We start from the raw sequence: 25,433 nt of genomic DNA, 5'->3' as shown, positions 1-25,433 counted from the left end.
TCATCTACCTGACACATCGCCATGACGATGGCTGGTGTGAGGGGCTTCTCAACGGCAACAGAGGCTACTTCCCTGAAAACTACGTCCAATCGTGTGGCTAGACCGAAGCCCCGCCCCCTCTCTGTGGCTCCACAAGTGTTTGTTTTGTTGTTCACTGTTGCCATGGAGATTTTACAGTCTGTGGAAGTGTGAGATTAATTTAGCTCCTCTGCTGCCCCACAGAGGTAAAACACCGTAACTACAAGTTCAGTCAAACTGAGTTAAGTTTTTACTTTTTCACCGTTTTACTAAAAGAAAAAATAATTTTTATAAAAACAGCTTCTTAAAGTTGCAGAAACAAAACAAAAAAGATAAAAAGTATTTTTATAGGAAACTTGTATTTTCAATGATACAGCATCAATGCACATCGCCAACAACTTAAAATAAAATAAATATATACACACACAATAAGGGAGGTAATTAATAATAGAATAACAAACTCACTTCTCCAGCAAACACGATGTCACTTTCTTCACTTTGACATCTGATGCGATCGTTAAACTTCCTTTAAATCCCATCAGAGCTGAAACGATTAATCGACTCAAATCATTTCAGTAAAAACGTTTTCTTTGTTTTCTGTGATGTGAACTGAATATTGGGGGGTTTGGATAAAACAAGCAATTTAAAAATGTCATCTTGGGCCCTTTATGATTATATTATTATTATTATTATTATTATTATTATTGGAAACATAATCAGCAGATTATTCTGTAATACAAATAATCATTAGTTGCAGCCCTAAATCTCAGTTAACTGTTGATTCATTTATTGTAGGAGTTAAAATATAAATCAGGTCTGCAGCAAACAATTATTTTTATTATTGATTAATGTACTGATTATTTTTTCAATTCATCGTTTTGTCTATAAAATGTCAGAAAATAGTAAAAAATTCTCATCACAATTTCAAAGCAAAGTCGATGGTTTCAGATCATTTTACAGATAAAGAAAATAAATAATAAAAAGAAATGAAGATCAAACTTTATTGATGCACAGAGAGAAACAGGAAGTGAAAAATCTGCACACATAATATACATGCAGAATGAGTCACGTATTGATTCATTGGAAATTAGATGATTAATGACAAATGTTTAATTTATTCAGCCCAACATCACAAACCACATATTTACCTGTAAAGGTTGAAACGTGTTCGTGAATTTATTCGTCTCCAACAAGAAGGTGAAAATATCTATAAAACTTATATTTAAACTTATAAAAGTTTAAGTTGACAGAAACATTTATTAATCAGTTAAAACCTGGTTTTGTCTTTTACGCTTTTTTCTTCCTTTAAGTTTAACAGTTTTGATTTAGAGTTTTTATTTAAAGAAAGTTCACATCTTTTCTTTGTTAAAACAAACTTCTAGTATATTTTACTGATTACACCTGTGTACTTTTACTTCAGTGAGATATTGAATGCAGGACTTTGGCTTGTAATGAAGTATTTGTACAGTGTGTTGATTGGTTGTTGAGTGCCTGTCAGGCTGCACTGAGGGCTGCAGTGCTACCTGCAGGCCACAGACACAAACTACAGACTGAAGACGTGTTTATTTCATCACTTTATTAAGTATTATTACTGTTAATAATAAAGTAAAGTTATTAATGTTACATCATTATTGTTTCTTCAAATGATCAATAAATTAATGAATCTTGAATTAAGTTTTGCATGTTTTATTAGCGTTGTACTTTTTGTTTTTTAACCTTCACAGATTCAGTAAATTGCTGCTCCTGATTTATTAAATCACATTTAACTTCACAGTAAATTAAACACGTTAATATCATTGCTTCTGTTTATTAAACACATTAATATAATTGCTTCCCATTATTGATTTTAATGATTAATGAACACAGTTTCCTCTGGCTGCAGGACTGAGGGAGTCGGACGACATTTTGTGTGAAGAAACCTGTTTGAGCTGTTGACACATATTTTAGCCGACTTTTGAAAAAGCAGCAGCTTTTGGGTGAATAATTAAATAAAAACCTCAACACACGATGAATCATTCACACAGACTCAAGGCAGCTTTATTGAAAAAGCCCCAAATCACTTATTTGACCCTTGATTCAAAGTAAGGAAAAACTCCCCAAACAAACCTTTGACCAGGAAGCAAGAAAGAAACCTTGTGGGGAGTTCCACACTTCAGCATCGTTTCAATCTGTCGACTATAAAAGAGAGACGGGAGCGACGGCAGCAGCTTCCTTCTGTCTCAGCGGCTCACTGAAGACCATCAGCTCCATCTGGCTCCACAGCAGGTAAGAGGCTGGGAGCACTGGTTATACTGGGACAGAGAGGCTGCAGAGATGCTGGGAGCACTGGTTATACTGGGACAGAGAGCACTGGTTATACTGGGACAGACAGGCTGCAGAGATGCTGGGAGCACTGGTTATACTGGGACAGAGAGCACTGGTTATACTGGGACAGAGAGGCTGGGAGCACTGGTTATACTGGGACAGAGAGCACTGGTTATACTGGGACAGAGAGGCTAGGAACACTGGTTATACTGGGACAGAGAGCACTGGTTATACTGGGACAGAGAGGCTGGGAGCACTGGTTATACTGGGACAGAGAGCAATGGTTATACTGGGACAGAGAGGCTGGGAGCACTGGTTATACTGGGACAGAGAGGCTGGGAGCACTGGTTATACTGGGACAGAGAGGCTGGGAGCACTGGTTATACCCTGATTCTCCTCCAGACAGAAACAACTCCTGGCTTCCTGTTGACCGATAGGATGGACGTAAATAATTACATTTACTCTCGTTGTTGTAGCAAAGTCATTTTTAAATATCTGTAATTTTCACTTCAGCGCTGGTCGCAGTCTCTCTGTTGTATGAATGCATTTAATAATGACTGGCCAGGAAACAGACTGCAGTGGTCGCACAGCTTTTGCTTGTACAACAGTCTTTCTCTTTATCAGAGAGCATTTTTGGATGTTGATATTCAGAACACTCACAGGGAACACGAAGTACATGAGTCACCAACCAGCTAACTAACTAAGTTTAACTAGTGTGTGATCTTCTTTCATGCACTGCTAACCAACTAACTAACTAATGAGCAGGCTGAATTACTGGATTCACTCTTCATCTGAATCCCTGCAGCTCGTTCAGTCTGCAGCTGATCAGACATCACATCAGTCCTCAGAAACATTCAGTGTTGTCTTCACACAGCTGAGGAACGGCTCACATTTCACTTTCACTTTCCGCACATGAAAAACAGACCTAAGTGTCTCCTGCTGTCTCCCTGCAGGTTGAAGACATCATGACCCATCGCCAGTGCACCATTGAGCTTGAGAATAAGTGCTCTGCGTACACCCTGTGTAACCCGAGGTGAGTTCACACTTTAGTTTCACTGTCTTTTCTTACGTCACAGGAAGCTTTTTTAAACGTTTCCTTTGCCCAGATTTAGAGGGCTGATATCAGTTCAGATAACAGGTGTATCTCTTCTCTTTTAATAGAGCTAACAGTTTGCCCCTGCTTCCAGTGTTTGTGCTAAGCTAGGTTAAACACTTCTCTGAACTGAATGCTGTGAAATGAAACTGATATCCATCTGAACAAAGTATCTTTTGTCTTCTTTCTGTCCCCAGCTGGTCCATTGTCAGTGGATCCTGTGCGAAGGCTTTGCCGCCAACACTCGGTCCCTCTGAATCTGGCAGCTCTCTGTTCATCAAGACTCCTCACAGAGCACGTGGATCTGTTGGAGTCCTCACTTACGATCTGCAGATTGAATCCACAGAGGAATGTGATGGAAAAATGGCCGTCATGTTCTCCGTTCCTTATGACTTCAACTTGTACTCTAACTGGTACGCAGTGGGACTCTTTGACGAGAATAAAGTGTGTGATTACAGCCTTTATGAAGAGATGTATTACAACACAGAGAACGGGTTTGTCAGAGGTCAAGCTAAAGATGGCGGTCTGACTTACAAAGGCGAAGCTGTTACCATCAGAGCCACCATGTCAGACAGTTGCACACCTGTCATCAACATACAGGCAGTGTTGAGTGAGCGACTTGGAAAGTGTAGTGAGCTAAGCTACCAGTCCAAAAGCCGCTACGGAAGTGCTGTTGTCGGCTACAAATACTCCCGTATAGACGGTGGCGTCACCTCCTCAAAAGTTTTATTTCAGACCACAGCAGAAAGGTTTAATCCCCGTTGGCCCACAAAGACAGAAAGTCTTACTTTAATTTCATCATGTCACTCTTCATTCTCTACATTAGTTGATCTTTATATATCTCTATAAGCCGCTGTTTGCACCGTCTGGTGCTCAACTGCATTTCCTTGTACTGACTGTGTGTAATGACAATAAAGTTGAATCTAATCTAATCTACTAAATGTTCACGTGATAAAACACATTTTGGTTTTTACAAAAACAAATTCATCTAAAAACTGAAAAAAACTCTGGAAACATGCTGCGAAAGATAAAATAACAGGTAAGCAGAAATAGTTGGTTAAATGTCTGCAGCTTATTTTCTGTGAACGCGAGTGTAGTTTGTGCCTGTTCACTCAAGAAAATACATTCTCAACAAACACTCGGTCTGAGGTGCCAAACTACGGAACACCAATGTGCTCAATATTAAATAAATACAAATGATTTCATGAATAAAAACAAAAGAACCCAGAACAACATATATTTATCAATGTAGGTCTGGACAGGATAAAGCCAGCGCTGCCAGCTTCTCAGTTTAGTTTGGAGAGAGATCCGGTGTTGGTGCATTTTATGAGTAGGCTTCTGTGACATCACCCACCGCAGGGGTCATTGCTTTAAATTCAATTCAATTCAGTTTTACTTATATAGCGCAAATTCATAACAGAAGTTATCTCATTACATCAACTGCAGTAGCAGTTGTCGAGCAGGAACACGGGGGCAGCAGGTGGCCCACAACCACAGATCCAGACTTTGCAGGAACACGGGTGCAGCAGGTGGCCCACAACCACAGATCCAGACTCTGCAGGAACACGGGGGCAGCAGGTGGCCCACAACCACAGATCCAGACTCTCAGATCCAGACTCTGCAGGAACATGGGGGCAGGTGGCCCACAACCACAGATCCAGACTCTGCAGCTCCGAGGCAGAAATACCTGCTGAAAGCGACAGAAGGAGAGAGGAGAGAGACGAGAAAGCACAGAACTACGGGAGAGAGAAGATGTCGAGTTAGTAACATGCAGTAATGGGATAAATATGCATACAGATGGAGAGGGAGAGGAGGAGAGAGGAAAGAGGTGCATCATGGGAAGTCTCCTGGCAGTCGAGGCCTATAGCAGCATAACTAAGGGATGGTTCAGGACTCACCTGAGCCAGCCCTAACTATAAGTTTTTATCACAGAGGAAAGTCTTAAGCCTACTCTTAAAATTATTTTTATTATTGATTAATGTACTGATTATTTTTTCAACTCATCGTTTTGTCTATAAAATGTCAGAAAATAGTAAAAAATTCTCATCACAATTTCAAAGCAAAGTCGATGGTTTCAGATCATTTTACAGATAAAGAAAATAAATAATAAATAATAAAAAGAAATGAAGATCAAACTTTATTGATGCACAGAGAGAAACAGGAAGGGAAAAATCTGCACACATAATATACATGCAGAATGAGTCACGTATTGATTCATTGGAAATTAGATGATTAATGACAAATGTTTAATTTATTCAGCCCAACTTCACAAACCACATATTTTCCTGTAAAGGTTGAAACGTGTTCGTGAATTTATTCGTCTCCAACAAGAAGGTGAAAATATCTATAAAACTTATATTTAAACTTATAAAAGTTTAAGTTGACAGAAACATTTATTAATCAGTTAAAACCTGGTTTTGTCTTTTACGCTTTTTTCTTCCTTTAAGTTTAACAGTTTTGATTTAGAGTTTTTATTTAAAGAAAGTTCACATCTTTTCTTTGTTAAAACAAACTTCTAGTATATTTTACTGATTACACCTGTGTACTTTTACTTCAGTGAGATATTGAATGCAGGACTTTGGCTTGTAATGAAGTATTTGTACAGTGTGTTGATTGGTTGTTGAGTGCCTGTCAGGCTGCACTGAGGGCTGCAGACACAAACTACAGACTGAAGACGTGTTTATTTCATCACTTTATTAAGTATTATTACTGTTAATAATAAAGTAAAATTATTAATGTTACATCATTATTGTTTCTTCAAATGATCAATAAATTAATGAATCTTTGAATTAAGTTTTGCATGTTTTATTAGCGTTGTACTTTTTGTTTTTTAACCTTCACAGATTCAGTAAATTGCTGCTCCTGATTTATTAAATCACATTTAACTTCACAGTAAATTAAACACGTTAATATCATTGCTTCTGTTTATTAAACACGTTAATATCATTGCTTCTGTTTATTAAACACATTAATATAATTGCTTCCCATTATTGATTTTAATGATTAATGAACACAGTTTCCTCTGGCTGCAGGACTGATGGAGTCGGACGACATTTTGTGTGAAGAAACCTGTTTGAGCTGTTGACACATATTTTAGCCGACTTTTGAAAAAGCAGCAGCTTTTGGGTGAATAATTAAATAAAAACCTCAACACACGATGAATCATTCACACAGACTCAAGGCAGCTTTATGGAAAAAGCCCCAAATCACTAATTTGACCCTTGATTCAAAATAAGGAAAAACTCCCCAAACAAACCTTTGACCAGGAAGAAACCTGTTTGAGCTGTTTGCACAAACCTTTGACCAGGAAGCAAGAAAGAAACCTTGTGGGGAGTTCCACACTTCAGCATCGCCGCAGCTTCGTTTCGATTTGTCGACTATAAAAGAGAGACGGGAGCGACGGCAGCAGCTTCCTTCTGTCTCAGCGGCTCACTGAAGACCATCAGCTCTACAAGATCAGCTCCATCTGGCTCCACAGCAGGTAAGAGGCTTTGAGCACTGGATATACTGGGACAGAGAGGCTGGGAGCACTGGTTATACTGGGACTGGGAGGCTGGGAGCACTGGTTATACTGGGACTGGGAGCACTGGTTATACTGGGACAGAGAGGCTGGGAGCACTGGTTATACTGGGACAGAGAGCACTGGTTATACTGGGACAGAGAGGCTGGGAGCACTGGTTATACTGGGACAGAGAGGCTGGGAGCACTGGTTATACCCTGATTCTCCTCCAGACAGAAACAACTCCCGGCTTCCTGTTGACCGATAGGATGGAAGTAAATAATTACATTTACTCTCGTTGTTGTAGCAAAGTCATTTTTAAATATCTGTAACTTTACTTTCGCTTCAGCGCTGGTCGCAGTCTCTCTGTTGTATGAATGCATTTAATAATGACTGGCCAGGAAACAGACTGCAGTGGTTGCACAGCTTTTGCTTGTACAACAGTCTTTCCAACAGTGTCTCATCCAAACAGCAGGATCCAGTCTCCACCTTCGTGTTTGCAGTCTGAGCCTCTCACAGGTTTGGCAGAGCAGGTGAAAGGCCAGCGTCAGGTGAAACATTTTAGACCTCAAAGACGTGTTTCTACCACAAACATATAAATGAGCGTCACGTCCACTAACTACAACATTAAAATGCAGTTCACAGGTTAATGACTCAGTGATAATTATCCAGTGATATATCAGAACACTCACAGGGAACACGAAGTACATGAGTACTTTCACTTTTGATAATACTAATAATAAAACTTTATTTATCTTATCTTATCAAAACAAAGTACAAAGTGCTTCACAACAGGAGAAATATAAAGAAATAAAATACACAAAAGCAATAAAATATACAGCCAGTTCAGGTAAAATCAGGATCTGCTTTCAGATAAAAATGTGTTTTGAGACGAGACTTAAAAGAAGACACTGACTCCGACAGCCTAATGTCTTCGGGCAGGTTGTTCCAGAGCCTCGGGGCCCTGATGGCAAAAGCTCTGTCCCCCTTAGTTTTCATCCTGGACTCAGGAACAGACAGGAGACCCCTGCCCGAAGATCTCAGACTACGTGAAGGTTCACAAGGGATTACAAGGTCTAAAATACAGTCTGGACCCATGAAGAGCCTTAAAAGTAATCAATAAGATCTTAAAATCAATCCTGAAACCAACAGGGAGCCGATGTAAAGAGGCTGAACCAGGTGTGATGGGGTCGTACCTCTCGGTCCTGGTTTACAGTCGAGCAGCTGAGTCCTGTACAGTCTGCAGTCTGTCAGAGTTTTTAGATTAAGACGAGTGAACAGGCTGTTACAGTAATGGAGGCGTGAGGAGATAAAAGCATGTACAACAGTTTCTGCATCACTGAGATTTAAAATAGATCGGATTTTTGTTTCTGAGGTGATAGAAACATGATTGGACGAGCTCAGTGATATGTTGCTCAAAACATAAACTGCTATCAAACAGGACACCGAGGTTTCCTGCAACAGGCTTGATATGTTGTGACAGGTCACCAGTAGATGGCAGTATTTGTTTAGTGATGTGTTGGGGCCCAATAACAAGGATTTCTGTTTTATTTGAGTTGAGCTGAAGAAAACTTATCGACATCCAGTGTTTTATGTCAGACAGGCAGTCCTGCAGAGAACTCAGCGTACTGAGGTCAGTGGGCTTGACAGGCAGGTACAACTGTGTGTCATCTGCAAAACAATGAAAAGAAATCCCATGTCTGCAGATGACATCACCCAAAGGAAGCATGTATAAGGAGAACAGCATTGGTCCCAGAATTGAACCTTGAGGCACACCGTACTTGATATGGTAAAAGGATGACATGAAGTTATTAATGCTGACACTGAATTTCCTATTGGACAGATAAGATGAGAACCAGTCTAGTGCAGTGCCAGATATGCCCACCCAGTGCCTCAGTCTATCTAAAAGAATGCCATGATCAACTGTGTCAAAGGCAGCACTTAAGTCCAGTGGCACAAGAATTGAACACATGCCTGCATTCATTAAAAGGTCATTAGTGACTTTGAGAAGGGCTGTCTCAGTGCTGTGGTGCTGACGAAAGCCAGACTGGAACTTTTCAAAGGTATTATTGTTTTCCACAGCAGCAAGAAGCTGCTTAGAAGTTTTTCGAGAATCTTGTAAATAAAAGGCAGGTTGGAGATCGGGCGATAGGTATCCAGGAGGGGGGGATCAGGCCCAGGTTTCTTTAGGACTGGCTGGACACAAGCAGTTTTAAAGAAATCAGGGACGCAGCCAGTAGACAGCGAGCTGTTAAAAAAAATTTGTAAAAGGGCGCAATACAATCCGCAACTACCAATAAAAACCTTGTAGTGAAGAGTTCTCAGACATGCTTTCATACATGTTTACTGATAAGACTACAAAGGCAATTCATCTTCTGATACCTGGGCAGCTAAATGAAGCTTTTAACCAATGGCACTGTCTGATAAATAAGAGCTGGGATAAACACCAATGTATGATGATGATTTGATTTTCAAATTTGTAGTAGCGGTTCTAGCGTCACATTATTGTTGAGCCTAATTAATCTGATCTAACCTGTCTTAATCACAGTAAAAGTTGTATTTTTGTCAAATTTGTCATAGACGTGAAATTGAAGAGCAAAGTGAGGCAAAATAACCAAAAACGTAAAATGATGTTATATTAGCTACTAGAATTCAGCACTGAGGTAAAATTACATTCATGATTTTGCATCATACTAACCTAAATACCTCTTATTGGGAATCTCGACAAAGTTTCAGAGCGACAGACAGGGCGTCCCTGTAACCACAGTAACCACAGTAACCACAGTAACCACACCAACCACAGTAACCACAGTAACCATAGTAACCACAGTAACCACAGTAACCACACCAACCACAGTAACCACAGTAACCACAGTAACCACACCAACCACAGTAACCACAATAACCACAGTAACCACACTAACCAGACTAACCACACTAACCACACCAACCACAGTAACCAGACTAACCACAGTAACCACAGTAACCATAGTAACCACAGTAACCACACCAACCACAGTAACCACAGTAACCACAGTAACCACATCAACCACAGTAACCACAGTAACCACACTAACCACAGTAACCAGACTAACCACACCAACCACAGTAACCACAGTAACCACACTAACCAGACTAACCACACTAACCACACTAACCACAGTAACCAGACTAACCACACTAACCACAGTAACCACACTAACCACAGTAACCACACCAACCACAGTAACCACAGTAACCACACTAACCACAGTAACCAGACTAACCACAGTAACCACACCAACCACAGTAACCACAGTAACCACACTAACCACAGTAACCATAGTAACCACAGTAACCACAGTAACCAGACTAACCACAGTAACCACAGTAACCACACTAACCACAGTAACCAGACTAACCACACCAACCACAGTAACCACACTAACCATAGTAACCACAGTAACCACAGTAACCAGACTAACTACACCAACCACAGCAACCACAGTAACCATAGTAACCACAGTAACCACAGTAACCAGACTAACCACACTAACCACAGTAACCACACTAACCACAGTAACCAGACTAACCACACCAACCACAGTAACCACAGTAACCACAGTAACCACACTAACCACACCAACCACAGTAACCACACTAACCACACCAACCACAGTAACCAGTCTAGTGCAGAGCCAGATTCGCCCCCCCAGTCCCTCAGTCTGTCTAAAGAATGCCATGATCAACTGTGTCAAAGGCAGCAGTTAAGTCCAGCAGCACAAGAATTGAACACATGCGTCTGCATTCATTAAAAGGTCATTGGTGACTTTGAGGAGGGCTGTCTCAGTGCTGTGGTGCTGACGACAGCCAGATTGGAACTTTTCAAAGGTATTATTGTTTTCCACAGCAGCAAGAAGCTGCTTGGATACAAGTTTTTTGAGGATCTTCAAAATAAAAGGCTATTTGGAGATTGGGCGATAGTTATCCAGGAGGGTGGGATCAAGCCCAGCTTTTTTTAGGACTGGCTGGACACAAGCAGTTTTAAAGAAATCAGGGACGCAGCCAGTAGACAGCGAGCTGTTAAAAATAATTTGTAATTTGTAGGGGCGCAATACAATCCTTTTCACAATCAGCACCACACTCAGCAGGGGCACAAGGAGAGGCAGGGTTAACTAACTGATCCACAGTCTTTAACAGGACTCTGGGGTTGTGTTGATGGGCAGAAATAAGTGCAGAAAGATGGCATGTTCTTGCATCCTTCACCATCCTATTATAAAGGAGTAATAACTCTTTCAAGGCCACAAAGTGGACCTGGAGACCTGATTTCTTACATTTGTATTCTGCTCTTCTGCATTTCTTTTTACAGCTTCGAATACTGTCATTTAACCATGGTTGTTTTCTAGTCTTTGAGTTTTGTCTATTTTTCAGAGGAGCTATGAGATCTAAGGTTGAAGAATACGGGTAGTTAAAATAATCAACCAAATCGTTGGTGTTGGAGGAATCGGGAAACATATTGCCAGGAGAATTGAACAGTGTACATAATTTTGAGGCACTATGCTCATTAAGGACGCGTGTGTAGTTAGAGCGAGATAAGATAGTACTAGCAGCCTCTAATTCACAGTTAAAAACAATACATAGGTGATCAGATACAAACATGTCCCTGATTTCCACAGATGGGGTTTTCAGGCCCAAAGTAAAGACTAGGTCTAAGGTGTGGCCACAGGAATGAGTTTGGCCAGACACATATTGTTGAAAGTTAAAAGAGTTAGTGATATTTAAAAAATCAGCAGCAAGGGGCATTAGAGGAGTCATCGACATGAATATTAAAATCATCACAAAGAAGAATTCTATCATAATTTACAAAAAGACTGGATAAAAACTCAGGGAGTTCCATCGAGAAGGAGCCAGCTGGTTTAGGGGGGCGATAAATAATAGCAAATATGACCGGCAGGGGGCCACCGAGTTTAAACATGAGCACTTCAAAGGAGGAAAAATCATTGCAAGCTATGAGGTTACACTTTAAAAGCTTCCTATAGACAGTAACAAGGCCCCCACCTCGACCACAGACCCTAGGGCAACTAAAGCAGTCATAATCAGGAGGGCACAATTCAGCCAGCTGACTGATCACCAGGACGTAACCAGGATTCAGTTAAGAACATAAAATCTAAATCAGTAGAAGAGATAAAATCATTTAAAAAAAATGTTTCGTTAGAGAGGGATCTTACATTGCGAAGAGCCATCTTAAAAAGTCTATGCTGCTTCAGATTTGAGGTTGAGACTGGAGGTAGGGTTCTGGCCCGGATCTTTATTAAGTTATTATTATTGCTGTGTCGGCTGTGTCTGTTTCACACGAAGGACCCATCCGAAATTACCACAGTAATGTTAAAAGTGGCACTAGAGGGATCCGGGCTCCAGATAGCAGCACTATGATCAGTCCACAAGGGGGAGGTAGTGACAGCAGAGGGTGCGTGGCTGTTTTTGGTGGGCAGAGAAGAGGAAGAAGAAGAGCGAGGGGAAACAGGTGATGTAAATAGTAAACTACGTACTTTGAGTACATTGTGATGATAATACTTGTACTTAAATGTTTAAATGCAGGAGTTTAAACGTGTGTTTTTGCAGTGTGGTATCTGAAATCTTCTTCCACCATGACAGTGACCAAATAGAAACTATCAGAGAGCTTTTGGATGTTGATTTTAGCTTCACAGGTCACCAACCAGCTAACTAACTAACTAACTAACTAACTAGTGTGATTGATGCACTGCTTCGTCATGAGCAGGCTGAATTACTGGATTCACTCTTCATCTGAATCCCTGCAGCTCGTTCAGTCTGCAGCTGATCAGACATCACATCAGTCCTCAGAAACATTCAGTGTTGTCTTCACACAGCTGAGGAACGGCTCACATTTCACTTTCACTTTCCGCACATGAAGTCTGAAAAACAGACCTAAGTGTCTCCTGCTGTCTCCCTGCAGGTTGAAGACATCATGCCCCGTCGCCAGTGCACCATTGAGCTTGAGAATAAGTGCTCTGCGTACACCCTGTGTAACCCGAGGTGAGTTCACACTTTAGTTTCACTGTGTCTTTTCTTACGTCACAGGAAGCTTTTTTAAATGTTTCCTTTGCCCAGATTTAGAGGGCTGATATCAGATAACAGGTGTATCTCTTCTCTTTTACTAGAGCTAACAGTTTGCCCCTGCTTCCAGTGTTTGTGCTAAGCTAGGTTAAACACTTCTCTGAACTGAATGCTGTGAAATGAAACTGATATCCATCTGAACAAAGTATCTTTTGTCTTCTTTCTGTCCCCAGTTGGTCCATTGTCAGTGGATCCTGTGCGAAGGCTTTTCCGCCAACACTCGGTCCCTCTGAATCTGGCAGCTCTCTGTTCATCAAGACTACTCGCGCAGCATGCGGATCTGTTGGAGTCCTCACTTACGATCTGCAGAATGAATCCACAAAGAAATGTGATGGAAAAATGGCCATCATGTTCTCCGTTCCCTATGACTTCAACGCGTTCTCTAACTGGTACGCAGTGGGAGTCTTTGACGAGAATAAAGTGTGTGATTCAAGCCTTTTTAAAGAAATGTATTACAACACAGAGAACGGGTTTGTCAGAGGTCAAGCTAAACATGGCGGTCTGACTTACAAAGGCGAAGCTGTTACCATCAGAGCCACCATGTCAGACAGTTGCACACCTGTCATCAAGATACAGGCAGTGTTGAGCGAGCGACACTGGAAAGTGTAGTGAGTGAACCAGTTACTGTGCATTAAATGAAGCTTCACTACACTGAAGTCTACTTTAATTTCATCATGTCACTCTTCATTCTCGACATTAGTTGATCTTTATATATCTCTATATGCCGCTGTTTGCACCGTCTGGTGCTCAACTGCATTTCCTTGTACTGACTGTGTGTAATGACAATAAAGTTGAATCTAATCTATTCTACTAAATGTTCATGTGATAAAACACATTTTGGTTTTTACAAAAACAAATTCATCTAAAAACTGAAAAAACTCTGGAAACATGCATAAAGATAAAATAACAGGTAAGCAGAAATAGTTGGTTAAATGTCTGCAGCTTATTTTCTGTGAACGCGAGTGTAGTTTGTGCCTGTTCACTCAAGAAAATACATTCTCAACAAACAACTCGGTCTGAGGTGCCAAACTACGGAACGCCAATGTGCTCAATATTAAATAAATACAAATGATTTCATGAATAAAACCAAAAGAACCCAGAACAACATATATTTATCAATGTAGGTCTGGACAGGTTAAAGCCAGCGCTGCCAGCTTCTCAGTTTAGTTTGGAGAGAGATCCGGTGTCGGTGCATTTTATGAGTAGGCTTCTGTGACATCACCCACCGCAGGGGTCATCGCTTTAAATTCAATTCAATTCAGTTTTATTTATATAGCGCCAATTCATAACAGAAGTTAGCTCATTGCAACAACTGTAGTAGCAGTTGTCGAGCAGGAACACGGGGGCAGCAGGCGGCCCACAACCACAGATCCAGACTCTGCAGCTCTGGAGGCAGAAATACCTGCTGAAAGCAACAGAAGGAGAGAGGAGAGAGACGAGAAAGCACAAAACTACAGGAGAGAGAAGATGTCGAGTTAGTAACATGCAGTAATGGGATAAAAATGCACACAGATGGAGAGGGAGAGGAGGAGAGAGGAAAGAGGTGCATCATGGGAAGTCTCCCGGCAGTCTAGGCCTACAGCAGCATAACTAAGGGATGGTTCAGGACTCACCTGAGCCTGCCCTAACTATAAGCTTTATCACAGAGGAAAGTCTTAAGCCTACTCTTAAATGTGGAGACGGTGTCTGCCTCCCGAACACAAACTGGGACCTGGTTCCACAGGAGAGGAGTTTTAAATAGGATTCAACGTTGCCCGCTCTGGCCCCAGGAATACATTTGACTATGGTCGCTGGTGTCGCTAACTTCACGTTTCTCAAAATGGAGCTGCCAATAATCAGAGCTGGTTTCTCAGCAGGTGTGTCGCTGACTGGGGAGAACTTGTTAGAAACGTGAACAGGTTGGTGGTGAACCGTGGGCTTCTGCTTAGAGCTATGCTTCCTTCGGACAGTCACCCAGCCTCCCGGGTTTCCCGGCTGCTTGGGAGCTGCCGGGAGATGGCTAACAGGAGCTACCTCTGGTCGGAAAGCACCGGCTACTGGGGACTGGCTAACTACAGCAGCTAATGGTTGAGTTCCCATGGTGCGAAACTGTGTTTCCATTTCACTAAGCCTCGCCTCCAATGCTACAAATAAAACTACATTTATTACATGTACCATTATCACTAAAGGAGGCAGAGGAATAGCTAAACATTTGACACACCGAGCAGGAGAGTGAGAGGAAGAGACAGAAGCCATCGCTAGCTGCTAAGCTAAAGAACGGTAGCTAGCAAAAATGAATAGCGTGTAAACTGTGGGATTAGCGAGAAAGTCGCTGAAAGGAGAGCTATGAGCGCTTGAGCAGAACTAGTGTACGTTTGAATGTATAGCAGATAGTCAATAAAATGAAGAATCGAACAACATTAACTGTGATGAGCTAGAGCAGCAAAAATATAGTATACCAGTAACACACAAACACTGGTGACCGGAAATGAGACAATACGCAGCACGTCAGCACGTCAGCAACAATGTCCAAAAAGTCTTTAAAGCATGTATAGATGAAACGCCAAGTTAATAATAACGGTCAATAATGAATATGTTTGTGCTTATATTGAGTATTTTACCACATTTTCCAACATCCTGCCCCTTAGAGGATGATATGGAGGGTTGGCACGTAGCTACATCTACAAACACTGTATGAAAAGTAAATGTAGGAGAAAAACATTTTGTTCAAAGACAGTGGATTCAGAAAACAAACAAACTAGATTTTGTTAAACTAGAAAGCCAGCCTAGAAATAGACGAGAGGGAAGAGTTCTCAGACATGCTTTCATACATATTTACTGATAAGACTACAAAGGCAATTCATCTTCTGATACCTGGGCAGCTAAATGAAGCTTTTAACCAATGGCACTGTCTGTTAACCACACCAACCACAGTAACCACAGTAACCATAGTAACCACAGTAACCACACCAACCACAGTAACCACAGTAACCACAGTAACTATAGTAACCAGACTAACCACAGTAACCACACTAACCACAGTAACCACAGTAACCATAGTAACCACAGTAACCACAGTAAATACAGTAACCACAGTAACCAGACTAACCACACCAACCACAGTAACCACAGTAACCACAGTAACCACAGTAACCACAGTAACTCCCTCACTCCTGCTCGCGTGCGCACGGTGCCGAGGAGAGGGAGCGCCGCTGACTGAGATTACTCAGCTTACTCTTGAGGTAAGTTAACCTGAAACTATACAACAAAACTTGAAATAATGATTTATCTGTTATTGAGATTATAACGTTACTACACAAGATTTAAAATGCCTCAACGTTTTTTAAATAAGCTTTTAACCAATGGCACTGTCTGATAAATAAGAGCTGGGATAAACACCAATGTATGATGATGATTTGATTTTCAAATTTGTAGTAGCGGTTCTAGCGTCACATTATTGTTGAGCCTAATTAATCTGATCTAACCTGTCTTAATCACAGTAAAAGTTGTAATTTTGTCAAATTTGTCATAGACGTGAAATTGAAGAGCAAAGTGAGGCAAAATAACCAAAAACGTAAAATGATGTTAAATTAGCTACTAGAATTCAGCACTAAGGTAAAATTACATTCATGATTTTACATCATACTAACCTAAATACCTCTTATTGGGAATCTCGACAAAGTTTCAGAGCGACAGACAGGGCGTCCCTGTAACCACAGTAACCACACCAACCACAGTAACCACAGTAACCACACTAACCACACCAACCACAGTAACCACAGTAACCACACCAACCACAGTAACCACAGTAACCGCACCAACCACACTAACCACAGTAACCATAGTAACCACACTAACCACACTAACCACCGTAACCACAGTAACCACAGTAACCATAGTAACCACAGTAACCACACCAACCACAGTAACCACATTAACCACAGTAACCACACTAACCAGACTAACCACACTAACCACAGTAACCAGACTAACCACAGTAACCACACCAACCACAGTAACCAGACTAACCACAGTAACCACAGTAACTATAGTAACCAGACTAACCACAGTAACCACACTAACCACACTAACCACAGTAACCATAGTAACCACAGTAACCACAGTAAATACAGTAACCACACTAACCACAGTAACCACAGTAACCACAGTAAATACAGTAACCACACCAACCACAGTAACCACAGTAACCACAGTAACCACAGTAACCAGACTAACCACAGTAACTCCCTCACTCCTGCTCGCGTGCGCACGGTGCCGAGGAGAGGGAGCGCCGCTGACTGAGATTACTCAGCTTACTCTTGAGGTAAGTTAACCTGAAACTATACAACAAAACTTGAAATAATGATTTATCTGTTATTGAGATTATAACGTTACTACACAAGATTTAAAATGCCTCAACGTTTTTTAAATATGGAATTATCGCTGTGTGAGAGATGACTGGTGAGAAAGAAAGGCATTTTTATTTTTGTTACAAGATGTTTGTTTCTTTCAGTCCTTGTTGAGGTCATGGCCACCTGCGCAGCCTCCACCACGCCTGCCACTACAAGCTAGCATAAACTGTAAGCACCAGTCTCGGCTGATTTTACAATGTCTGTCTTCAAAGGACAACAACAATGTTAAAGACTGTCATCTATATTTTGAAGTGTTGCTCCTTGTTCCTTTTTTCCTACAGATGTGACATAATAATATTGTAAACATGAGAAACTGAGCCACCCTTTATAGTTAACTTTATATTTTCATTACCTGAAGCATTTACTACACTAACTTATTTTCCACCACCACCGTGGCTCAGTGGTGAGATCTGCAGAGACGTTGGGGAGCTTCCTCAGCGTGCTGGACGTCCGTGTCTGCAGGTTTGGCTGAAGTGGACTGTGGTGGAAAGGCCTTCTCGCCTTCTTGTCCCAGTCCCTGCGAGGAAGAGTAGCACCGGATGTCCTCATCATCCACTGTGGCGGCAACAACATGGGGAGGTCAGCAGCGTCAAGCTGGTCAACATGATGGAGGAAGACCTGGTGCCAATCCGGTGAAGCTCGACAAGGCCAGGAAACCTGTCAGCGGTGTGTTATGATCGAGCACCCTCACAGTAGACATGACAGTCCTGAGCTATAGAAGGAGTTCATTTCACACCTCGAGGAAATGCTATGTTTCTAAGTACAGTAGCTAATTGCCTTTAATGACCACCTCCAAACGCAGCGAACTGCTTACAGTCAGAGGTGTCACTGCTTTTGAATTTGGCCTTTAGGACCCATTTTGTTACACCTAAACGCAGCCCTGACGTCATGGCTAATGTTGAGTTTATTTTTTATGTTCATTATGTCTATTATTATTATTATTATGCAGCCATAACACTGTTACCACCTCTGCTCCTCCTTATTCCTACAATCCCACCCTTTATGGGGGGGTAAAATATAAGACCGGTCAAGCCGCCACATATCTGCTCTTTGATTGGGTCAGAGGAGGATTTAAATGCAGTTTAAAGGTAGGTTAGGTCAGAGTTAGTGATGGTGTCACCTGTAGACTTATGACGGCAGCCCGATACTGCAGCGCCTCATGAGGTCAACACATCATTGAACATGAACATGAACACGCTCACACAGCGTTTTACTGTGTGTATTATTAACCAAACACTGAGATGCATGAAATGTCTTTATTGTGGTCCGTTATCAAAATTTTTCAAGTAAAATCAGACTCAGAGTCTGTAAATACAAAACTGTCAGAGTTCAATAAATAAATAAATACAAGATGAGCACTTTGTTCATAAATAGAAACGATAAATGATAAATAAATAAATAGACTGACAATAGAAACTCTCACAGAGAGACAGAATAAACGCTGGAGACAGTGAGACAGACTGATGAGATGTGTCAGTGTTGGTGATGAAGTGTTGCAGCTATGGGGGCCACCAGCAGGGCCAACCGTTCCAGGTGCACTTCAGTTTCCTTCCTGATCAGCTCCCAGGACGCAGCACTACCACCCTGTACACAGAACTACAGTCAGTACTACTACTTTCACCCTGTACACAGAACTACAGTCAGTACCAATACTTTCACCCTGTACACAGAACTACAGTCAGTACTACTACTTTCACCCTGTACACAGAACTACAGTCAGTACTACAACTTTCACCCTGCACACAGAACTACAGTCAGTACCAATACTTTCACCCTGTACACAGAACTACAGTCAGTACTACAACTTTCACCCTGTACACAGAACTACAGTCAGTACTACTACTTTCACCCTGTACACAGAACTACAGTCAGTACCAATACTTTCACCCTGTACACAGAACTACAGTCAGTACTACAACAGTGCTTGTACTCACAGTGCGGTACAGAGTGCTTTTCTCCAGTCTCTTGTAGTATTTTTTCAGTTTGTAGTTTGCTTGCTTGTTAGTCGACACCTGAAGACAAAAACACAGGTCAGATTGTTTGTCTGTGGTTGGAGGCAAAACCTGAAGTTGAACATGTAAAAGGAAATGAAGCTGTTTGTGAAGTGGAAGCACTGAAAGAAGTTGAAGTATAAATACTGAAAATGCTGAGGTTTTAGTTTAAGTGTGAGAGCTGAGTTAAGTTAAAGCATTTGTTTAAGTAAAACTGCTGAAAGGAGTTGAAGTGTAAGCAGTGAAAGGCATTGACATGACAGTTGAAGTAGTGAAAGGAGCTTGAAGTTTGAAGCATAAGAAGTCACTTGATATGTTCGGGGAAATATAAGGCATTACATGTCACTAGAAAGTGTAAGTACTAAAAGGACTTTAAGTGTCAGTTGAAATGTCACTTAAAGTGTAATTTGTCAAAAGAGTTTGAAGTGTGAGTTGCAGGCTAAGTCCTGAAAGTAGTTGGTGTCTGTTCAAGTGTAAAAATGTAATGACGGAAGTAGAAGGGCTGTTGTGTCACACAAGGAGTTAAAGTGTTGCTTGAGGTGTAAGTGGTAAAAGGAGCTAGAAGTTGAAGTGTAAGTCATGAAAGGAGTCAGTCCACGTGTAAAAACTCAAATATGTCAGTTGAAGCGTTGACTGAAGTATAAAAAGTGTAAGCACTAAAATAAGTTTAGTGCCAGTTGATGTCTGAGCACAATTTCAGCACATTTGAAGTTTAAGTTGTGTTTTTAAGTGTTTCAGCTGATGTGTACGTACTCAAAGAAGTTAAACTGGCAGTTGAAGTGTAAGCACTGAAAGGAGTTGATGTAAGTCCATGTGTGAAAAGATGTCAGTTGAACTGTTGACTGAAGTATAAGCACTGAAAGCACTTTAAGTATCAGATGAAGTAAAGAGCTGAAAGGAGTTGAAGTGTCTCTCTGTCTGTCTACTCACACAGCTGTTGAGTCCATCTATCTGTCTGTGGATGCACAACAGGAAGTGCTCCGTCTTGTCGGTATCCCAGGTAGCAGAGGAGAGGTTGTCATGGCGATAGAGACCAAGAATTAGCTCCAGACTGTCTCTGATGAAAACCAGCTGGGACTCCACCTGGAGAGAGAAAGAGAGACAGGTGTGAATTCTAGCTTTCTGATTGGCTGACAGAGCTGATGTCATCAACATAACAGAAGGCAGCTACAGTTTGTTTATATGGTTGTATAAGAAAGTGTGTCGTTATAAACGTGTGAATAATAATAATAAAGTGTGTCGTTATTAACGTGAATAATAATAATAAAGTGTGTCGTTATAAACGTGTGAATAATAATAATAAAGTGTGTCGTTATAAACGTGTGAATAATAATAAAGCATGTCGTTATTAACGTGAATAATAATAATAAAGTGTGTCATTATAAACGTGTGAATAATAATAATAAAGTGTGTCGTTATAAACAGGAATAATAATAATAAAGTGTGTCGTTATAAACGTGTGAATAATAATAATAAAGTGTGTCGTTATAAACGTGAATAATAATAATAAAGTGTGTCGTTATAAACATGAATAATAATAATAAAGTGTGTCGTTATAAACGTGAATAATAATAATAAAGTGTGTTGTTATAAACGTGAATAATAATAATAAAGTGTGTCATTATAAACGTGTGAATAATAATAATAAAGTGTGTCGTTATTAAAGTGAATAATAATAATAATAAAGTGTGTCGTTATAAACATGAATAATAATAAAGTGTGTTGTTATAAACGTGAATAATAATAATAAAGTGTGTCATTATAAACGTGTGAATAATAATAATAAAGTGTGTTGTTATAAACGTGAATAATAATAATAAAGTGTGTCATTATAAACGTGTGAATAATAATAATAAAGTGTGTCGTTATAAACGTGAATAATAATAATAATAAAGTGTGTCATTATAAACGTGTGAATAATAATAATAAAGTGTGTCGTTATAAACGTGAATAATCATAATAAAGTGTGTTGTTATAAACGTGAATAATAATAATAAAGTGTGTCGTTATAAACATGAATAATAATAAAGTGTGTCGTTATAAACGTGAATAATAATAATAATAAAGTGTGTCGTTATAAACGTGAATAATAATAATAATAAAGTGTGTCGTTATAAACGTGAATAATAATAATAATAATATACGACGAGAAACAGAAATATTATCTTACGGACATGTATGTGCGCTCAGGGCTGAAAATCTGCAGGTAAACATTTGAAATACTGAAAGAAGTTGAAGTGGCAGTTGAAATAAAAGGGCTGAGATAAGTTTCAGTTTAAATGTAAGCACTAAATGAAGTTGAAGTGCTAATTTAAGTGTAAGCGCTGAGTAAAGTTGAAGTGTCAGTTGAAGTGTAATCGCTGAAAACAGACAACTCGCAGTTAACGAATAAGAGCACAAAGCAGTGAAACTGTCAGTTCGACATGTAAGCAGTGAAAGCATTTGAAGAGCGAGGGATGAAAGCAGTTGAAATGTCACATAGAGAAATAGATCGATTGATAGATTTATTACCTCTGCCTTTTGTATGTGTTTGTAGAGTTTGTTTGGAAAGGAAACTGGACTCTCCTCTTCAGTCATCTGACCGCCCTGAAACATTAAAGACACAATAAGATGTCACTTCATTTCACCACATCACACACTTTACAAACCACTGGAAATTGAAGTGGTGCCACACTCTAGATGTTGGAAACTTTGGGGCTCTTTTACCAATGTTTTCTTCATTTCCCTTAAATTTGTTTGTAAAAACCGAACAAGAGAAACATTTCCTTTACGTCCTGACCGATACGGACCACTCCTAATTATTTTTCTTACCTACACACATTTTTAAAATAAGAAAGAAATCTGACAAAATACTAAATTTGCTCGAACACACAAGTTAAGATCAAATCTGTGCGTATGAACGTTTCCTGAATGAGTTTTTACACATATGTAAAGATATGTTTTTTTATTTTTAACTATTGGTTCATATATGTAAATATATAATGAAACTTTTTTTTAACTTTACACCAATATATGTAAACATATATAATAAAGTTTTATTATATATCAGTATATGTAAACATATAATAAAGTTTTATTATAATCAGTATATGTAAACATATAATAAAGTTTTATTATATATCAGTATATGTAAACATATATAATAAAGTTTTATTATATATCAATATATGTAAACATATAATAAAGTTTTATTATATATCAGTATATGTAAACATATAATAAAGTTTTATTATATATCAGTATATGTAAACATATATAATCAAGTTGTATTATAATCAGTATATGTAAACATATAATAAAGTTTTATTATAATCAGTATATGTAAACATATAATAAAGTTTTATTATATATCAGTATATGTAAACATATATAATCAAGTTTTATTATAATCAGTATATGTAAACATATAATAAAGTTTTATTATAATCAGTATATGTAAACATATAATAAAGTTTTAATAAACATATACAGTCCATTAACAGCATATATGCTGATACACGCACATATGTCAGACTTTGTGTGGTTGTAATGGAGGAGACAGGTGTTTCTGCTGTTGTAGTTTCTTAAAGCTCCACTAGATGCTACTAACGAGTCGACAGCCCCTTAAAGGGCCAGTGCAGAGTTTTTTAAGACTCTCTCACGTAACTAACAGTCTCACGTCTGTCTGTATGTTACAGAGTTATTATTGTCTGTGATCATTCCTCCTGTCACACTGACTCTTAATCTGAAGCTTCCTCTGCTCGTCCCACTTCAGAAAGGTCAGAGTCTCGTTCTCATCGTGAGTTGGATTCAATATGTGTCTGTATATGTAAATATATAGAGTCTATTTTTAACATCCGTCCACATGTGTTAACATACATGATCTATTTTATGTTTATGTAAGTATATATATATATATATATATATATATATATATATATATTTAATATGCATTGATAGATGTAAACTTATATAGTGTGTAAAGAATTATTTAAACCCCCTCGAGGATCTGACAGAGACTCTGAGCACATGTTGAAGTACCCTGAACCTCTTTAAGGACCCCCAAAACACCCTCAAAGACTCCTGGAAAGTTTTCAAGGCCCCCTGGAAGCTCCTCCAGGACCTTGTGTCAGTGTGCTATGGTTGCACTCACCATGAGCTGGACGAGAGTCAGAGAGCTGTTGCTCACATGACCGTAGTGTCTGAGCCAATCACAGCAGAGCGCAGGAGTCAGGGTGCAGAGGACGAAGAGCAGGCCGGTCCAGCTGAACATGATGAAGATGGTGGCGGTGATGATGGTGGTGGTGGTGGTGATGGTGGCTGCAGACTGAGCTCTGCTGTGTGTCGCTGTCTCCAACATGCTGCTGAACTTGTATTCCAGACAGGAAAGAGAAAACAGAGCAGAGTGAAAGACAGAAAGCCCCGCTGTGTTTCTACTCTCACTTTCCCACTTTACACACACACAGTACCTCAGAAGTGTACTTACTGTAGTAAATGTACTTTGTTTCTTTCCACCACTGATATGATGATAATAATGATATGATAATAATAATAATAATAATAATAATAATGATAATGATAATGATAATAATAATCTGTAAATCCCATTTCATGCAAACACGCAGCCCGACGTGTTAAATAAATGTTGTTTCTGCTGAAAATATGAAATCTGTTCATTGTATTTGGATTTAATTCTGATATCAGTTCAGTTTAAAGATATTTAGTGTAAAAACAGCAGAATCAGACTTTAAAGTGAAGCTCACTGTTTGACATCTGATACACAAACAGACGTCAGATCATGAAATAATCATTTGAAGAGGAATTATGAGATAAATATTGTAAAAATAAATAAAGAGTTTTATATTGTATATTTTGTGAATGGAGTATTGTTGCGTCCGTTAATGTGGGAAGTTTATTTAGTGTGGAAGTCCCTTCACTTTCATTTTTCAAACCAGCGCCTCAGAGCACAGCGTCACACGGCTCTACAAAATAAAAGCTGCCGCTTCATCTCCTCACCACCAGAACAGCACAGATGCAGTTTTTCCCTGAACAGATGAAACCTGAGCGTTTGTGTGCGATATGAATATACTGAAGGTGCGAATCAGAAAGACCAAACTCAGCGCAGTGTTCGCAGACTGTGTTGTTATAAATGTAATGCTTTTACTTTGAAGGCATCATCTCATCTGTTTCCTTCTTCTCTGGAGTTTGAGTGACAGCTGACGTCAGCCTCGTTTTCTCTTTCTTTTGCCTCGTTTTCACTTTCTGGTCGTCAAGGAAACTGTCTCTGATGACAACACCAGTGTGTGTGTGTGTGTGTGTGTGTGTGTGTGTGTGTGTGTGTGTGTGTGTGTGCGTAACATGTACAAAGCCTGATCCACAGTAGATGTGTATTTATGTTATGAATAACGTGGATTATCATATCTAATATATCATATATAATATATATGATACATAATAAGACGCTGCATTAGATTAAATGTGTCCACATGGTTTGTTTGTTTCCTGTTAGTGTATTTCATGCTGTTATTGTGAAGCACTTTGTAACGTCTGAAAAGCAGGAAGTGTTTACGTCATATATGTATTATTGTACATGCACTTTATTATATCTTTGTTATGCAGTTACATATATCCGGCTCTAAACTGCCCGTCACTATGTATTTGTGTTGTTATTGATGTGTTTATGACAGAAATGCCGTGTTCACACAAACATTCAGCTTTAAATGTCACTTTGGTTTCTCAGATGAGAGCACACACACTGATCTCCGACAGCAACACAACAATAATAAAGTTACAGAAGAACAGATCGATACAGCTCATCGATGAAGAAACAAGAGGACACAGCTGAAAAAACTGGCATCAGTCAACAGTGTGAAAGCTGTAATAAAGTTTGATCTCATGTTATATTATATATGAAGCGCGTAAACTTTATTAACTCAGTGTTTTCTCAGCACTGCTACTAAAAGTAATAGTGTTTAACAGTTCTTCATGTGAACAGTTTTATAAATAGCTCATTAAATGTTAAATAATATACATTTAAAACGAAA

The 25,433-nt window shown here is 39.6% G+C and overlaps 4 protein-coding genes and 1 long non-coding RNA gene across 5 annotated transcripts in view; 4 read left to right on the top strand and 1 right to left on the bottom strand.

Moving 5' to 3' along the window:
• LOC122869123 (ABI gene family member 3-like) overlaps positions 1-1,688 on the top strand; it is a 23,747-nt gene extending 22,059 nt beyond the window's left edge. The window contains 1 exon segment of the mRNA XM_044181769.1: positions 1-1,688. This exon segment is cut by the window's left edge and continues 63 nt beyond it. Coding sequence (XP_044037704.1) covers positions 1-101 — 101 coding nt within the window. The 3' untranslated portion in view covers positions 102-1,688.
• A 190-nt stretch (positions 1,689-1,878) lies between these two features.
• Positions 1,879-4,347, top strand: LOC122869124. Its single transcript, XM_044181771.1, has 3 exons — positions 1,879-2,283; positions 3,276-3,355; positions 3,613-4,347. The coding sequence occupies exons 2-3, from the start codon at positions 3,288-3,290 to the stop codon at positions 4,262-4,264; spliced, it is 720 nt and encodes a 239-aa protein (XP_044037706.1). The 5' UTR covers positions 1,879-2,283; positions 3,276-3,287; the 3' UTR covers positions 4,265-4,347.
• A 2,380-nt stretch (positions 4,348-6,727) lies between these two features.
• LOC122869126 (conoporin-Cn1-like) lies at positions 6,728-13,833 on the top strand. The gene is made up of 3 exons (XM_044181773.1): positions 6,728-6,896; positions 12,868-12,947; positions 13,202-13,833. The coding sequence occupies exons 2-3, from the start codon at positions 12,880-12,882 to the stop codon at positions 13,635-13,637; spliced, it is 504 nt and encodes a 167-aa protein (XP_044037708.1). The 5' UTR covers positions 6,728-6,896; positions 12,868-12,879; the 3' UTR covers positions 13,638-13,833.
• A 3,292-nt stretch (positions 13,834-17,125) lies between these two features.
• Positions 17,126-20,481, top strand: LOC122869127. The gene is made up of 4 exons (XR_006376254.1): positions 17,126-17,331; positions 17,521-17,587; positions 17,821-18,085; positions 20,345-20,481. It is a non-coding gene; the product is annotated as an uncharacterized LOC122869127 (long non-coding RNA).
• On the bottom strand, positions 18,662-24,707 carry ifnphi1 (interferon phi 1). The gene is made up of 5 exons (XM_044181772.1): positions 23,543-24,707; positions 21,922-21,996; positions 20,341-20,493; positions 19,354-19,431; positions 18,662-19,003 (listed from the first exon to the last, which is right to left on the bottom strand). The coding sequence occupies exons 1-5, from the start codon at positions 23,747-23,749 to the stop codon at positions 18,893-18,895; spliced, it is 624 nt and encodes a 207-aa protein (XP_044037707.1). The 5' UTR covers positions 23,750-24,707; the 3' UTR covers positions 18,662-18,892.
• Positions 24,708-25,433: the final 726 nt, after the last annotated feature.

This window comes from Siniperca chuatsi, linkage group LG21, assembly GCF_020085105.1.
Source record: "Siniperca chuatsi isolate FFG_IHB_CAS linkage group LG21, ASM2008510v1, whole genome shotgun sequence".
Classification (NCBI taxonomy): Eukaryota; Metazoa; Chordata; class Actinopteri; order Centrarchiformes; family Sinipercidae; genus Siniperca; species Siniperca chuatsi.
This window is presented reverse-complemented; position numbering and strand designations above follow the sequence as displayed.